At 44.1% G+C, this 16806-nt stretch overlaps 1 protein-coding gene across 5 annotated transcripts in view; it reads left to right on the top strand.

Annotated features, from left to right (window-relative positions):
- The first annotated feature begins 2826 nt into the window (after nt 1-2826).
- ZBTB10 (zinc finger and BTB domain containing 10) overlaps nt 2827-16806 on the top strand; it is a 66713-nt gene continuing 52733 nt past the window's right edge. For 4 of the 5 annotated variants that reach the window (XR_012644402.1, XR_012644401.1, XM_074987049.1 and 1 more), the window contains exons 1-2: nt 2832-4116; nt 13890-14787. Coding sequence is in view for 3 of the 5 variants with exons in the window: in XM_074987049.1 (XP_074843150.1) it covers nt 3127-4116; nt 13890-14787 (1888 nt within the window). In the remaining 2 variants the exon portion in view is untranslated. Of the gene's footprint in view, nt 4117-13889; nt 14788-16806 lie in introns of all 5 variants that reach the window. The other variant, XM_074987048.1, reaches the window with a different exon arrangement.

Here is a 16806-nt window from a genome sequence, read left to right as displayed (position 1 = left end):
AGCTCCTCTTTAAAGTGCAGCAGCTGCACTGATGCAGAATATTAAGGGCACATCTACGTCAAAAACACTACAGGAATACAGCTGCACCAATGCAGCTGAGTCACTGTAGCATTCTGGAGTGAGCTCCTTCATCACCATAGTTAATCTACCTCCCCTATAGGCAACAGTTATGTAAGCAGGAGAGGCTCTCCACATGAGAGTGGTATGTTGGTATAGCTAAATCACATGGGGGGGAACAGTTCAGTGGGTTGAGTATGGCCGGGGGGATGTTTAGGGATCTGGGGCAAATTAAAAACAAAAATCCACCAGGGATGATGGTTGGTCCTGCTGTGAGTGCAGAGGACTCGACTCAATGACCTGTCAAGGTCCCTTCCAGCTCTGTAAGAGAGATAGGTATAGCTCCATGTTAGGGGTGCGTATTTTTCACACCCAAGTGATGCAGTGATATCAATTTAGGTCTCTAGTGTAGACCAGGCCTAACTGCAGACTTGCCCAGGACTAAGCAAAGTTAACACCCCATTGATATTAATGGAGCAATTCAGTATCAAGGACTTTTCACGGTATCAGCACACTGTTGCTTTTTGTTTCCAAGGATCCCCCAGAAATACAAGTCCAGAAATGACTTTTCCCTCTGAAAATTTTCTAATACATTGCTAGAAATGGCATATGCTACAAATTTGGTGACTGTGGTGGTGCAGAGCAGACAGGGCAAACTTCGGGGGGCCATTAGGGACCTGAGGCATATAAAAAAGAGAAGGAGGGAGGAAAAGAGGTGGAGGGTACTTGACCCTGCCACGAGAGCAGGACAAGGGGCACCCAGTGGACATAAACATGCGGACAAGGGGCACCCAGTGGACATAATATACCTAGATTTCCAGAAAGCCTTTGACACGGTCCCACACCAAAGGCTTTTATGTAAATTAGGTGGTCATGGGATAGGAGGAAAGATCCTTTCATGGATCGGGAATTGGTTAAAAGACAGAAAACAAAGCGTGGGAATAAATGGTAAATTTTCACAATGGAGGAGGGTAACTAGTGGTGTTCCCCAGGGGTCAGTCCTGGGACCGATCCTGTTCAACTTGTTCATCAATGATCTAGAAAATGGTGTAAGCAGTGAGGTGGCAAAGTTTGCAGATGACACCAAGTTGTTCAGGACAGTCAAAACCAAAAGGGATTGTGAAGAACTACAAAAAGATCTCAGCAAACTGAGTGATTGGGCAGCAAAATGGCAAATGAAATTTAATGTGGGTAAGTGTAAGGTAATGCATGTTGGAAAAAATAACCCAAATTACACGTACTACATGACGGGGTCAAATTTAGCTACGACAGATCAGGAAAGGGATCTTGGAGTTATAGTGGATAGTTCTCTGAAGACATCCACGCAGTGTGCAGCGGCAGTTAATAAGGCAAATAGGATGTTAGGAATTATTAAAAAAGGGATCGATAATAAGACAAAAGATATCATACTTCCCCTATATAAAACTATGGTACGCCCACATCTTGAGTACTGCATGCAGATGTGGTCTCCTCACCTCAAAAAAGATATATTGGCATTAGAAAAGGTTCAGAAAAGGGTGACTAAGATGATTAGGGGCTTGGAACGGGTCCCATATGGGGAGAGGCTAGAGAGACTGGGACTTTTCAGTTTGGAAAAGAGGCGATTGAGGGGCGATATGATAGAGGTATATAAAATCATGAATGGTGTGGAGAAAGTGAATATAGAAAAATGATTTACCTTTTCCCATAATACAAGAACTAGGGGACACCAAATGAAATTGATGGGTAGTAGGTTCAAAACTAATAAAAGGAAATTTTTCTTCACACAGCGCACAGTCAACCTGTGGAACTCCTTGCCCGAGGAGGCTGTGAAGGCCAGGACTCTATTAGGGTTTAAAAAAGAGCTTGATAAATTTTTGCAGGTTAGGTCCATAAATGGCTATTAGCCAGGGATAAAGTATGGTGCCCTAGCCTTCAGAACAAGGGCAGGAGATGGATGGCAGGAGATAAATCACTTGATCATTGTCTTCTGTTCTCCTTCTCTGGGGCACCTGGCATTGGCCACCGTCGGCAGATGGGATGCTGGGCTGGATGGGCCTTTGGTCTGACCCAATATGGCCATTCTTATGTTCTTATGACTAGATTCAATAACCACCCGAGGTCACTTCCAGTTCTATGAGATATTTGTTTGTCCAAGAACACAGCCCTTAAAGGAATGAAGAACCACTAGCCCCAAGCTGGACGAGTTAGAACACAAACGCCGCAGGGAGGCTAGGAAAACTACAAGGCCCTCATTAGGCCCGATACAACCCGTGCGCTCAGGCTTGTTAATGATTACTGCTGCCGAAGCGCGGGCTGAGCTCCCTGACGCTGCATCTCCCACTCCCCGTGGACTGTGGGACGCCAGGTAATCGCTGTCGTCGGAGCGGCTGGCTGCGCACGTATACACAGCCAGGGCAACCAGGCCTGCTCGGCGCAGCACGTGCGCGGCCCGTTTCCCAGGCGCAGCGAGCTCGGCACTCTTGGAGCAGCGCATTTCGCAGCGCTTGCCAGCGTCTGGCACACTGTGCCGCGCAGGCGGGCGGAGTGCCGCCACCCTGGCCCACGGGACGAAGGCAGGCCCTGCAGGCACCCTTTCCGCGGCACAACATGGGGCTCGATGCGCGCCGGCCCCCTGAGGTGGGCGGCCGCTCCCGGCCAGAGAGAGCAGCCTGAGGGCAGGAGAGCCCCCGCGGGGAGGGGCGGGGCGGGGTGCAGTGAGCGCTGCCTAGAACCTGACACTCACCAGCTGTTCGGCCTCCCGCTCGCTTTCCCTCTGCTCCCTCCCCCGCCCGTGGCTGCGCGGTGCATTGTGGGAGCAGTCCGTTGTTCATTTGCCATTCGACCTGGGCCGGGGCCTGTCGGGACGGAAGCGCTGCCGAGCCGGATCCATTGTAGGAGCCTGCGGCGCTACAGGCCAGAGCCGGGGCTGGACTCGCCCCTTTGTCTCTCTTTGTTCCCTGGGCAGGCGGCTCCCGCTTCCCCGTCAGCGGGCAGAGCGAGCGGGCGGGCGGGGAGCGGCGGCGCGAGGCGGCGCGCGAAGCGGGGGGCGCGAGGCGGGCGGGCGGGAGGGGGGCGCGCGCGCGCGCCATGTTCGCGGAGATGAACCGCAGGACTCTGGCTTTCCGGGCCGGCGGCCTGGTCACCGCGGCGGCCGCGGCGGCGGGCGGGGGAGCTGCGGGAGGAGGCTCCTCGAACAATCCCAGCGAGGGTAACTCGGCCGAGGCCTGGGCACGGCAAGACGCCGAGCAGCTGAACGGGCGGGGGGCGGACGAGGAAGTGGAGCTGGAGGGGCTGGACGCCGAGGAGCTGGAGGCCGCCGCCGCCGCGGGGAAGGAGTTGCTGCTGTTGCCACCGCCCCAGGACGCGGTTTCCCCTGCGGCCGCCAGCGGCCCTATTTTCGCCGAGAGGAATCGCAGGACTCTGGCCTTTCGGGGGGGCGGTGGAGGCCTCCTCTCGGGCCCCTCCGCCGCTAACAATGGCTGCGAGGCCCCTGCCTGGCCGCGGAGGCACTTCAATGGGCGGGGGGCGGACGAGGAGCTGGAGCTGGAGGGCGCCGAGGGCCTGGAGCCCGAGGGCCTGCTGGAGGCCAAGGAGCTGGTCCAGGATGGGGGCTCCCTGAGCGATAGCAGTGACGACGAAGAGGACGGCGAGGGGGGCAGCCTTGGCGACGGCAGCGGCGCCGAGGGCGGCAGCTGTAGCAGCAGCAGGCGGTCCGGAGGCGACGGGGGGGACGAGGCGGAGGGCAGCAGCGTGGGCGCGGGGGAGGGCGAAAGCATCAAGCATTTCCCGTTAGCGGCCAGGCCCAAGTCCCTGCTGCAGAAGCTACACGTCTCCTTCCAGGGCTCCTGGCTCAAGGAGTTCCCATGGCTGCACTATTGCCAAGAGACTGGCCTCATGTCCTGCGCCTGGTGCACCGCGGCCGCCTCCGCCCCCACCGACATTAGCATGGCTGGCGGAGGCGGTGCGGCGGGGCACGACGAGCTCTGCAAGGGCACTCGCAACTACAAACGAGCCCTGCTTCTAAGGCACCACCTCTCCGCTGAGCACCGCCTCAACGAACCGGTCACGGCAGAGCAGGTACGGCGCCGTAGGAAATGGTGCGGGGGGCAGGGTTGTGTTGGGAGGGGTGGTGTCAGCTCCCTGGCGGAGATTGTAACCCTTTCACATATCTGCATGCCCACGTGTGGAGTTTAAATGGCTTCCTCTCTCTCCCTCCCTCTGCCCGGGAGAGATTTGGGGTGCATTCGGTTTCAGTTCCCAAACGGCTCCAGTAAGCAGACAACCCTGCCTTCTGTTTTCAGGCTGAATATCTAATAGTTCTGTCCTGGCCGGGGTGCTGGAATTGTTTTTATCGTGGGAGCGCTGAGCACCACCGAATTGAACTGTAAACCTTGTATAGAATGGAATTTGCATCAAGCCAAGGGGGTGCAGCAGTACTCTTAGTCCAGCACCCGTTGTATGGGCCCATTAGTCGGGGGTAAATGTTAGTTTCCATAGCCCCAGGTTAATTGTGATTTTTAACTGGTTAATATAAGTGCTCAGGGATGGGCAATTGCTATTTTCATTTGTTCATTTTGTGAAAATAAATGTGCGGTGTTTTTGGGGGGACGAGGTGCAGACACAAGTGTCACTGCACTGATATAAAAACCTCACTTCTTTCTCTGGGGGCAAATTTTACACATGTCCCAAAAACAGCTATGTGCATAACCAATTCATGTTAATAGCAAGAGTGTGCATAGGGTATACATATGCTTTCCTATGTAATTGTTTTTTTCCCCAATGTAGGTTTCATTTGTTTTGAATAAAGTCTGCAGTTGCATTGACATAAACGTGGTTTACTGAAGGCTGGCTTAGTGTGCCACCTGAATCATAAGGGGTTGAAACTAGTGAGCTGAGTGAATCCCCTACACTCCTGAAAGAATAACCTGTGATACTTACTGGCAAGGCCAACATCAACATTAGTCTCTTAAGATATCTGTCAAGTGTCTAAGGGGTTTATGAAATGTCAACAAACACGTGCTGGACATAAAAGCTGTATTTTTATTGAACCTAGTCTTGAATGGAATTGTCTACAATGAGTACTTATTTCCCATGCCACTATCTTTGCCAGTATCTTGTATGGTGACTGAACTACCCATATAATGGGGTAAATTGATGATCAAATGTAAGTTCTGCTAAGAATTATAGTTTTTTATTATGTAAACATATCTGGTAAAATGGGAAGTCTTCAGCTGTATTGTTTTTCTGACTTTGATCTTGATCAGCTCTCTCAAACCGAAGTCAGAGTTAATTGTGGCCTAGAGAAGGATGAGACACTTTAGGGTATACCTTAACCTGTTGAATCACAAGCTTCTCTGAGGGAATACTTTTCTCCTTGAGCTAGAGCTCAACTGGCTTGATTAGCGTTGAGCTGGTGACTCAGGCTCTTTTGTAAGTCTGTGTTTTAAGTTTGGGTGGGCCCTCAGGGTTTAAAGACAGGTATGACAAGCCAATCTGGATTACCCTGCAGTTTTCAGTTGGCTAGGATACGCAAATTTTGCTTATGTGCAACTTCCCATGCCCTGCTGCTGTATTGCAGTCCACTTCAGAAGTGGGTAAAGTGACTTAAGTTATTTGAGCATTTTTGGATTATACACTATAAATTTCACCCTTAGCTGAAGTGTGTTTGCTTTTCCTAGACAGATAATCTCAAACTTGATGCTTTGAGACTGCAAACCTGGGTTGTCATGTAATTCTCAATCCTGTTTTGTCCATTGTTTTGCAATTTGTGGATTCTCTCCATTATTTTGTCCTAATGTGTTCAGATTAGTTATTAGTTTGATAGTTTTTTTGTTTTTTTTTTTTAGTCATTTTACAACCACTTCTGTCCCCTGTTTATTTCAGAATCATTTTTGAATAAGTGTCTTTCAAGCCTCGTGTAATTTGTGGAAGTTGTATCTGTGTTTAATTCTTAATATGTCACTGGATATTTCTCCTCTTTATTAGGATTTTTAAATTTTTGATACAAAAGAAAATGCTTCTGCTCTCAACTTTACCCAGGTGCATAGGAAACCTATTTTAAGTATTTCTTACCGCTTTCCTTCAGATTTGAACTTTTTTTTATTCTGTAGAAAGACCTTTATGCACTAAGGACAGATTTTCAACTGGTTTTAGGCTATTGTGAGTTTCACTGACATTATTTCAAGCTGTTATCCCAGCCAAAGAACTACACTCTGGGCTGAGGCTTTTCATAATACAAATCAACATTAACTGTTTCTTATGTAAATTTTCAGTCACTGCTTGTCCACAAACTTAAAATGTTTAAGTAGGAGGGATAAAGTAATTCTTCAGTATTCCAAATAGAAGTGTGTGAAAGATCAATTTGCTGTATAAGTACAAGGACAAAGATAAAAGTAGATTAGTAATACATTTGACATCTTCCAAGTTCCTACTTGCTCACTCTAGTATACTCTTGTATTAGGCTGTAACATAAGATATCTCCTTTTTTCCCTCTCTTGTACTATTGAGTAAAGTGAGAACCTCTGTGGGGTAGACACACTTTTGAACTTTCAAATAGAAGGTGGTAATCTCTGTATTCTTGAACCATTGTTTAGCCATTCTTTTTTACGCTTGCAATTTTTATTTACCAGAATGCTCAAAACAATTAAACATGGTTTTACTGGGTAGCTGAAATCACGTGTGCAATTAATCCCAGACCTGATTAACAATGTTTTTCTCTATGTTCCCTTTCCTGTTATCACATTCCTATAGTTTGCATTCCTCTTTTGCTAAATTTAATCTGATAAAATAAAACAAGCTGTTAAGCCTTCCCCGATTTCTAAATATTTAGAACATTGGAATATTAAGTAGATATTTTCTCCTTAGCCTGTTTTTCCTAAGTTAAGGAGAGGGGGTGGTGTGTTGAGTTAGTTAAAATGTTTGAAGAGTTCATTAATGTGCTCTAGAGAGGGTACCACATGTACTCTTGACAAGATTCGACTGCAGGGCATGTTTGACAGCTGCTAATAACAAACATATGGCAAAATGCCACTGAAGTGAAAAAAAGGAAATTGTGGGTATTAGATGCTAAAGCAGTGGAAACTCTATAGATCTATTGGGCAACACTTACAAAAATGAGAGCAGTGATTTTTTTTTTTTTTAGAGCTGTATCTTTCATTTATAATGCCAAAAATACACCAGAACTAGTTGCAGCTGCTATAATTTCAAGGGTGCTGTGATTATGCCTTTTACTGAAGCACCAATTTTGACTGTTTTCCCTAGTAAACCAGTTTTAAATAGATTATAGGTTGAAAATGTGATTTGTCTTATTGATTACAGCAGGATTTCCCAAACTGGGTTCCATGGAACACTGATGTTCTCTGCAGTGTGAGTAGGTGCTCCATGAAAGAAAATTGATGCTAGTGTTTTTCTTAACACACACTTGCATATTTGGCATTAAAAACACTAAGATATTGGAATAGTACTTAGATTGTAGGTATATTCATATTTATAATGCATTCATAATAGTATAACTTAAGTGACTTGTGCCAAAGCAAGCATCCGATTGGGATTGTTTCAGCACAAGTTGTGTTCAGAGAAATCGCATGATGCTTTACCTTATATGACTCTCTGCTGCATCGTTCCTATATTAAGCAGATTTGTGAGCAAGAGATGCAAAAACTCTCTTCCCACTAAAAACAGTCATGTTACTTATTTTTATTTTTCAGCAGTTTTTGTAAAAATTTTATTAAAACACACATTTTAAAAATATTTTCCATACGCAGTTTGTTTTGCGTTTTTCATAAATGTTGTAAACTTGAAGGATAGTCCTTTATTGAACTATATCATCCATTCTATTTTTGTACAAAAGGATGCTAACCATCCTTTCAGCTGTTTATATTGATGTTTTATATTGGGTTTGTACTTAATTTTTAATTTTTATGCTTAATTATGGGGTTGCTAATTGTCCTATCAGGACATTAGTCATTCATTCAAATGACTCTTGTTTTTGTTCTTTGTAAAATAAGACATCTAAAAAAGAGAACTTTTTTAAAAACTCACTTTTCAGCATTACATGTGGCAATTTTTCAATGTGAAACCCTCCACCAGCATGTATGTGTTCCATCAATGTGTTCCATGGCCAAATTAGCTTGGGAAATGCTGGAGTACAGAATGGGGTAGAGCTGGGTGGAAAGATCTACATCAACTCCATTGAAATCACTAAGGAAAGCCTTGAGTTAAATGGATTTTTAATCAGCTTTTCCTTTTTTACTGGAACTTTCTACAAAAGATAGCATTCTTATATCAGCAAGAAAAATGTAGATTTACAACTAAATAGTCTTTCCACTAGATTTGGTGTGTCTTTTTGCTACTTAGAAAAGTAGGATATGCAGTAAACCCCCCAAAATGCACAACTTTGAGTTGCACTTAACTTGCGTTAATGCAAGTTCAGCACAACTGGAAGCCACTCTGTGGCTGTCTGCCCACCTAGCGTGGCTTCCTCCATCTGGGAGAAGCTGTGCTGCTGCAGCTGTGTGCTCAGCGTGGCTTCTCCTGGCTGGGGGATGCTGAGGGAGAGGCTGTGCCTGGCTCCCAGAGTGGTGGGGATGCAGGAAACTGATTAGGGGTATGCTGGTGAGTTTCCTGGCTCCCTACCTCACTGTGGGAGCCAGGCAACTGACCAGCCTTTGTACTGGTCAGTTTCCCAGCTCCCACAAACAGACAGGAGCTGGGAGCCAGGTTGCTGCCTGGTCCCTGGCTCCCTCCATTTGCTGGATCCAGGAAACTGGCCAGGGCTGGTGCCCTCATTGGTTTCCTGGCTCTCATGCGTTACATGGGAAATTTGACACATGTCGGGGGTTTACTGTAAATGAGTGTGTTTAAGCAATTAGGTAGCACAACATATAAATTTTATTATGCCTTCCACTATGTTAAAAATAGCAAATAATTAGTTTTTCATTCAGTCATTGTCAAGCTACATTAGGAGACACACTGAAATCAGAGTTTCATCTATGCTATGTCCGGGATCAGTGCTTGGAGATCAGTGCACTGGCAGTCAATTTAGCAGGTCTAGTGACACTTGCGAAACTGACTGCAGATTTGTTCTCGAATCAGACCCTGTTCTCTGCCTTTTTCCCCCAAAAAGATGATCTAGACCCTGTTATAAGTTGACTGGGTGCATAAACTCCAGCTATGTTGTTCAGGAAGCTGGAGTTGCAGACCTTAAAGTTGACTTACTGAAGCAGTGGATATACAGTCAGTTAAGTACACAAAGGGTGTATAAAATCTATTCACGGAAATAAGGCCCCATGTGTCCGATTTGTGCTGTGTTCATAAAGAACAAAAGTTAGAATTAGGGACAGTTATAGAAAAATCAGTCTTTTTAAATGTACTTTGATATGATCTTATGGAGTTTTAAATTTTTTTAAACATTTGTGTAAAAATTTTAAGTTTAGCCCCAACCATTTTGTATTAAAATGAGATCAATTGAATAGGGTGTTTTAAATACAAAATAAATTATACATTTTTCTTCAAAAATCTGTGATTTAATCACTGTTTAGCCACCATGGGATAATCTGGTTGTTTTTAAAATTTGGAATCTTGTAGTTGGACTGTGGGCTGCTCCTTTTGCTGTTGTCAGTAAATGCTTGTGGTAAGGATACTAGTTCTCTTCTCTCCCCTACCCACTCTTTACCCTCCGTAATTTTAAAAGGTCTTTCCAAGTAACATCACAAAATACATTTTTGGTTCTGAAAGCTGAACAGTTGATTTTTAGCATTACTTTTCCACATGAGTTGTAACTGCTTTGAATAGCATGTGGTCTTGAATAGAAGGTGGTCTTTCATTCATAGATGTCTCAGTATCCCTGTTTTTAAGGATTACCTCTCCACTTTTATTCCTTGATTTTAAAATAAACAGTCACTACTTCAAAGAGGTCATCTTCCATAGCGTTTGCCTCCATGGTGCCCAACTTGATTCTGTTCTGCACAATTGCAATATAAATAGTGTTGCATGGTCTATGATTGATGGTTTCTGTCAACTGTTTAGGCGATGCTTTAATTCTCAGCATTGTCAGGTTTTTCTGGCTAGGAAACTAACTGCTATCTCACTGAGTTCAATACAGGGGTAACTGTTACATTGGTCAGACCTAGATAATTGTCACTTCTGACATTAAAATTATAGTTGGCAATGATAGCATGTTTTTTGCTTCACACTTTGATTACTATTCGAGCCTGTGGCCTCCTACATTATTTATTCAGAGTCCAGCTGGTTCTGAAACATTTGTGACCCTTTCCTAAACAATGAATAGACAGAGTTGCATTGCCCATGTCCTGAAAGATGATTTCTGATTTGCTGATACCTTTTTAATATTCTTCATAGCAATATCCAATCTAAATTATGGCCTGAGTATCTTATACTGCCAACTCTGCCCTTTCCAGTTTTCTCTCCAATTCCTCCTTGTTCAGAGGGTATGTCTTTGCTGCTATATCATCTCTTGACTTTGTCTCATTTTTTAAATTCAGATCGGAACTCTGTCTGCTACTGATTGCCACTGTCTGCATGAACATAGTGTAACAATACTGCCTGATGCCTCTTTGTTCTTTCCCTACAGTAATGTTTACAAGCCACTTTGAGAAAGTTTGATAAGTACAAAGCATGTAGTAATTCCCTTTTAACACCTATTACCTATTTAAAACTTCTGTAATGGCAAATCCTTAGGGAACACTTTTTCAAGTTGCTTTCTGATTCAATAATTCAAATTTTTGTGGTATTTTAACACTTGAGGTAAGCACTTGTTTCAGTGAACTAAAAGTGAAGGCTGCCCCTGTGGAACAATGGATTTATAGGATTGGAAGGGACCTGGAGAGGTCATCTAGTCCAATCCTTTGCACTGGCAGGGCTAAATCTTGTATACATAATTTCTGATGGGTGTTTTTGACCTGATTTTAAAAATTTCTATAGATAGATTCCACAACCTCCCTAGGCAGTTTATTCTGGTGCTTGATCACCCTGACAGTAGAGAAGTTTGTCCGAATAACCAAATCAAACTGCCCTTGGTAAAGTTTAAGCCCGTCACTGCTTGCCCTGTCCTCAGAGTTAGAGAATAATTTTCTTCTTCCCCTCCTTGTAACCTATTATATATTTGAATACTTTGTTACTGCATCCTCCCCTTTCTTCTCTGAGACTAAACCCATTAATTAATTTCACTTATTGCTTTTCTCCAATTTGTCCACATACTTTCTGAAATGTACAGTAAAACCCCGAGTTATGTGGGGGTTGTGTTCCTCGCAACCCATATGTAACTCACATTTCATATTAGTTGGGGCAGGGGGACCCTTCCTCCTCCGAGCCCCTGGGAGCCTGAAGCCAGGTGCAGCAGCACCTGGTCACTTTCTAGGGTTCCGCTCAGCTGCAGGGAGCCAGGTGTAGCATTCCCTGGTCAGTTTCCTGGCTTTCCACTGCTTGCAGCCGCAGGGAAACTGACCAGGAGTTGGCCTGGCTCCCCCTGGCTGAGGGGCTTCCACTGCCTCCCTCCTCCTCCTTCTCCAAGGCTCAGCAGTGCATGGCTCCCTATTCCCGAGGGACTAGAAAGAGGAGGGAGGCTGGTGGAGGGTGGGAGTGCGAAAGCTCCTCAGCCCCAAGGAGCCAGAAGTCAGGCACTGCTGTGTCTGGCACCTGGGGCTCAGTGGCTTCCCCACCCACGAGGGGCTTCCCTTCCCGGCAGTGGTGTGTCCCTGACTTCCCCCAGCTGGAGGAAGACAGGGAGAAGCCATCCCCCATGCTCCAGCTGCCTGCTTCCCCATCTGGGATTTCGACATTCACGTTAATATGTATAAAGTGTGGGTTTATTATATAGAAAACTGGCCTTAAAAGGAGTAGTGTGTTCAAATTAGCATGGATTAGAGCAGGATAATTTCTGCTTGTCTTGCTTACCACACTCCTGCTCGTGGAACCCAGAATGATGAGTGGGGTAGGGTATGTGTGGTCCTTTTGTCTTGGTATCAGTGTACGCTGTTGACTTGTGTTTAGCTTGTCATCTCTTCTATCCCCCAGATCCCTTTCAATAGTACTCCTCCTTAGGCAGATAATTCCCATTCTGTCTGTGTGCAACTGATCCTTCATAAAACTGTAGTACTTCTCATTTGTCCATATTGAATTTCATCCTGTCTGCTTCAACCCCTTAAATTGGCACAGAATTTTTTTAATGTTAATCCTATTCTTCAGAGCACTTGCAACCCCCTCCTAGTTGCATATTGTGTGCAGACTTTGTACTGTGCCATCATCTAAATAAATCCTTCAAATATCAAGAACTGATATCTGCAGAACCTCACCTGTTACGCACTTCAAGCTTGACTGAGAACCAGTGACTCTCTAGAACAGTTTTCCAACCAGTTATGCACCTGCTTTATCTTAGTTGTATTTCCCTAGGTGTTGTGTGTGGGTGTCCTTTTTTTTTTTTTTTTAAAAGGAGGTACTCATGTCAGGCATCAGATGAAGTCAGGATATGCCACAAATATTGCCCAAAGCCCAAATGCTTGAGTCTCAGGGTGGGGGGTGTAACATGAGCCAAATTGCTGTGGGCTGAAGCCCTCTGGCTTCAGATTTGATACCAGGAGGTGGTGCTTGAGCTTCAGCCTTGGACCCCAGGAAGTGTACAAAAGCCCTAGTGTAAAACCAACTCGCAACCCACTTTGGGGTCCTGAATCACAGTTTCAGAATTGCCTTTCTATTCTAATAGTCCAATCGTGTATTGTTCCACCCAAGTCTCAGTGAGGTCAGCTGTGTCATAGTATAAAGTGTTTGTTTATCTTTAAAGATTAATATTTATAAAAGCAGCAACTACTATACACTTTCATTAGAATATAGTGTTTTACTAAAGGTGACTTGCAAAGGAGGCAAGATGGCATTTATATTCATTGTGCTTCTTTTTCTTGTGTGTACAGGACTGAGAGGACTATTTTGGGAATTTCTTATTCTCTATCTCCTCATTTTTATTTGAAGTCTCTGTGGAAGACCACAGAACTGATGTGCACTTCCCATTTAAGCCCTGTGCAAAAAGATTTCTCCCCAAGCCCCAAAGTAGTCAGGGCCAGGTGGTGGGGGAGCTCCTCCTGCCCAGCCCCAAGTTGCCTCAGCTTGTAGAGAGGGGCCTCTTCCAGCTCTCCCCAGCATGCAGTCACCTAGGTAAGCTCAAGCCCCAGCTCCCTGCCCCACCTTGATCTCCCCAGCTCTGAGCCCCTCTTCTGCTCTCCAGACCCCTCAGCAGCCCCACCTTAGAGTCTGCACTTAGCTGGACTTCTCATTCTTGAACCCCAACCCTCTGTCCAGTCCTGAGCCCTTTCCCACACTCTAAATCCCTTCACCTTTTTCTTGCTATGTGAATTTAATGTACACCAATATGAAGGAGATGTTGCACATCACCTGCACATTGGTGGACATAAAATTCATTCTGCTTCCAGGGTAGAAAAAATCAGAGGGAACAGAGTGAGTTTTCATAGCTTGTACCTGAACAGATTTGTGGTTAAGAAATCTATATTAAAAATTTAATGTCTAGTTCTGGCATTTGAGTTAGTAAACATGAATGCTTTAAACCTGTCAACATAAGCTACTGAAGGAAAGATATTCAACTTCTGTGGTACGTAGGCCTCATCTAGCCCATTTTTCCCAGGAGTTTTGGGTAAATAATTAGTAAAACTAGAATGAGTTTCTAATGTATAAGGAAACTTTTTGGAAATTTTGTATTTCATGTTGCCATCATGATTTATACAAAAGTACTTTAAAAACATTTTCCTCTATTACATGTTTAACTCATGTTTATTTTCATGTCATATTGACAGCATTGGGAGAACTAACTTTTTCTGTAATTACAGGAGTCAGAAATACCATCAGAACTGACTAATGAAGCATACTGTGATTACAACAGTAGGCCAAATGAAAACTCGTATTGCTACCAGCTGCTGCAGGAACTAAATGAACAGAGGAAGAAAGGCATTCTTTGTGATGTCAATATTGTGGTGAGTGGGAGGGTTTTCAGAGCTCACAAGAACATCCTGGTTGCAGGCAGCCGTTTCTTTAAGACTTTATACTGCTTTACAAACAAAGAAAGCCGTAACCAAACCACTGTTACCTATTTAGATGTCGTTGCTGTTCAAGGTTTTTCTGTCATATTGGACTTCTTATATTCTGGTAACCTTGTTCTTACGAGCCAAAATGCCATTGAAGTGATGTCAGTGGCCAGCTATCTTCAGATGACAGAGGTTGTCCAGTCCTGCCGCAATTTCATTAAAGATGCCTTAAATATAAGCATTAAATCAGAAGCTCCAGAGGCAGTAGTAGTGGATTACAACAGAAGATCTGTTAGTCGGGATGGCTTGCCTTCGTCAAGGGATCAGAAAGTTGCCAGTTTCTGGGCAACACGGAATCTTACTAACTTGGCAAGTAGTATAAAAACTGAAAATGATGGCTATTCTATTGATGAAGGCCAAATTGAAAATTATCAAATGAATGACTGTAGTTGGGTTCAGGACAGTTCACCTGAAATGGCTGAAAATGAATCTCAAGGTGAAGGTAAAGTGTTTGTGTGGAATGATGTGGCCTCACAGGGACAATCAGTTCAAGAACCAGGAAAAGCAAGAAGGAAAAACCAAACTACAAAGAGATTTATATATAATATACCACCTAATAATGAAGAGAACTTAGAAGATTGCTCAATGATGCAGCCATCAGTCCCATATTCAGAAGATTTGCAGTTCATTAAGGAAGAACCAGGTACATTTTTATTTCATAATATATTTGATTGTCCAAGTGTTAAACTGTTGTATCTGTTCTAGTTAACTTCACTGCTATAAAGTGTATTGAATAAGATCCTGCAGTAAACAATCAGAAGACAATTAATTGCAGATATTGCAAGATATTAGTCTTACAAACATGCTTACTCTGTTTCATTGACGTTGAGAAGGTGGAATGTCTTTCGTGTACTGATGTATGCTGTCAACGTGTAGATAAACTATTAAAATTGTTCCTATTAGGAAGATGGGCGTTCACCAACAAAGCTAGTAGTAAACCATCAAACCAAACAATGTAGCATCAACTTGTGAGAACTCATTTAAAAAAAACAACCTTACATGTATGTTATCTGGGTTAGTACACTTCAGCTATCTGTACCATGTGTAACTTAATCCATACTTTATTTTAAAATCAGCAGTTGCCTTTTAACTTGAAACTAACAGTTTAATTCCTTGGTCAGAAGCCCTCCTGTGAGAGACGGCTGTGGTCTGCTGGTGATTCTTTTGAATAATTATCCCTTTGTTCGATGCAAACAGAAATTGTATTTTGATTTCACGCCAGTGGTGGTGAGCCTGTGGCTGGCCCTTGAAGAGATGTCTCTCTTACTATGAATTGAAAGTGTATACCTTGAGCCACACTTGCAAATGAGGGTTTGTGTGATGCTGTGTGCGCTTTGTCCCGTTGCTATGGGCTGGTGTTTGGATGGGATCGCCTCCAGCTGCATCCCATGTTCATCAGGAGTTGATGTGATGTGAGCCAGGAGTGCTCTAAACAGCTGCTTAATAGCTCCCTAGCTGGTTGTCTGCCTTACTACATGGGGGGTGGGGGGAGTTGTTTTGTCTACTTCCTTTATTGAACTGGGTGCATGATGGTGAACAGGATAGGAACTTGACTGACCTTGCCTACATTTAAGGGATTGATTTGCAGAAAGAGGGTATCTGCTTTCCCACGCAACCAGCTAGGGCAGCCTAAGCAAAGGGGGTTAAAAACTGAAAGAATGGGTGAGTTTTACAGCCTTCTAATTCTGTCCAGCCCATGGCAGCTCTGTATTTTTCAGCTAGTAATGATCCCTAAGCAACCATATGCCAGCTGGGGATAGCTGGAACACAGTACACAAACTACTCTCCTTATTCCAACCTGCCTTCTGATTAGGGGGCTACAATAGGGTGTGTAGTAGGCAATTACGTTTGGTCTGCTGTTATGGGGTAACCACAGCAGGGTATCTGAGGGTAACTTCTATTCACATTGTATTGCCTGAATGAGGGAGAACAGCAGCATTGTTTGATGATAATGTACTTCTGGAATTCCCTGATATTTTAGTGATACTCAGATCCTGCTGAATCTGCTCTTGCAGTGTCACCATCATGTAAACTGTGCTTACTGACTTGACTCAAAATGAAAATGGAGTCTTGTGTCAAAGTTCCTAGCTAGTAACTAGTAGTTCACTAGAAATGATTTTCAAGGAAGAGCAATAAAACCTATGCTGTTGAAGGAAGTAAAAGTGGCTTCTATTTAAAGTAACTTCCTGGCATGAGTTGTTGGTGTCTCCCATAACATTTTTATGTATAAATACAATTTTTTTGGCTTACCTGTTGTGCAGTGAGCAGGCTTGTTTGTTGTTTGAGCTGCCCATCAGGATAGCTGTTCCCTCTCAATGCTCCTTGCCACCTGAATAGTTAGAGATTTCAAATTATGCAAGTGAGGTATCATGCAGTAGGAAAATCTTGAATTTGGTCTGCCAGTGTGCTATTCTCCTTCTGCCCTTCTGAGTCCTTCCTTAAGCCTTTTCTAGTCTTAGCTGTGCTGACCAAAATAGCTTTGTCATCTGAAAAGATTTGTCTTGCTGTTCACCCTGTCTTTTGGTAATCAGTAAATATTTTAAACAATATCTGTCTTAGGATGCCTCAAGGTTGAAAATTGCAGGTAATCTCCTGACACGTTTGAAACAACTCATGTACTTATCCCACTTGTGTTTTTGTCCCAGCCAGTTTCCGTTTAATC

This window comes from Carettochelys insculpta, chromosome 2 (genome assembly GCF_033958435.1).
Source record: "Carettochelys insculpta isolate YL-2023 chromosome 2, ASM3395843v1, whole genome shotgun sequence".
NCBI classification, from domain to species: Eukaryota; Metazoa; Chordata; order Testudines; family Carettochelyidae; genus Carettochelys; species Carettochelys insculpta.
Note: the sequence above shows the minus strand (reverse complement) of the source record. Positions and strands in the feature narration are given on the sequence as shown.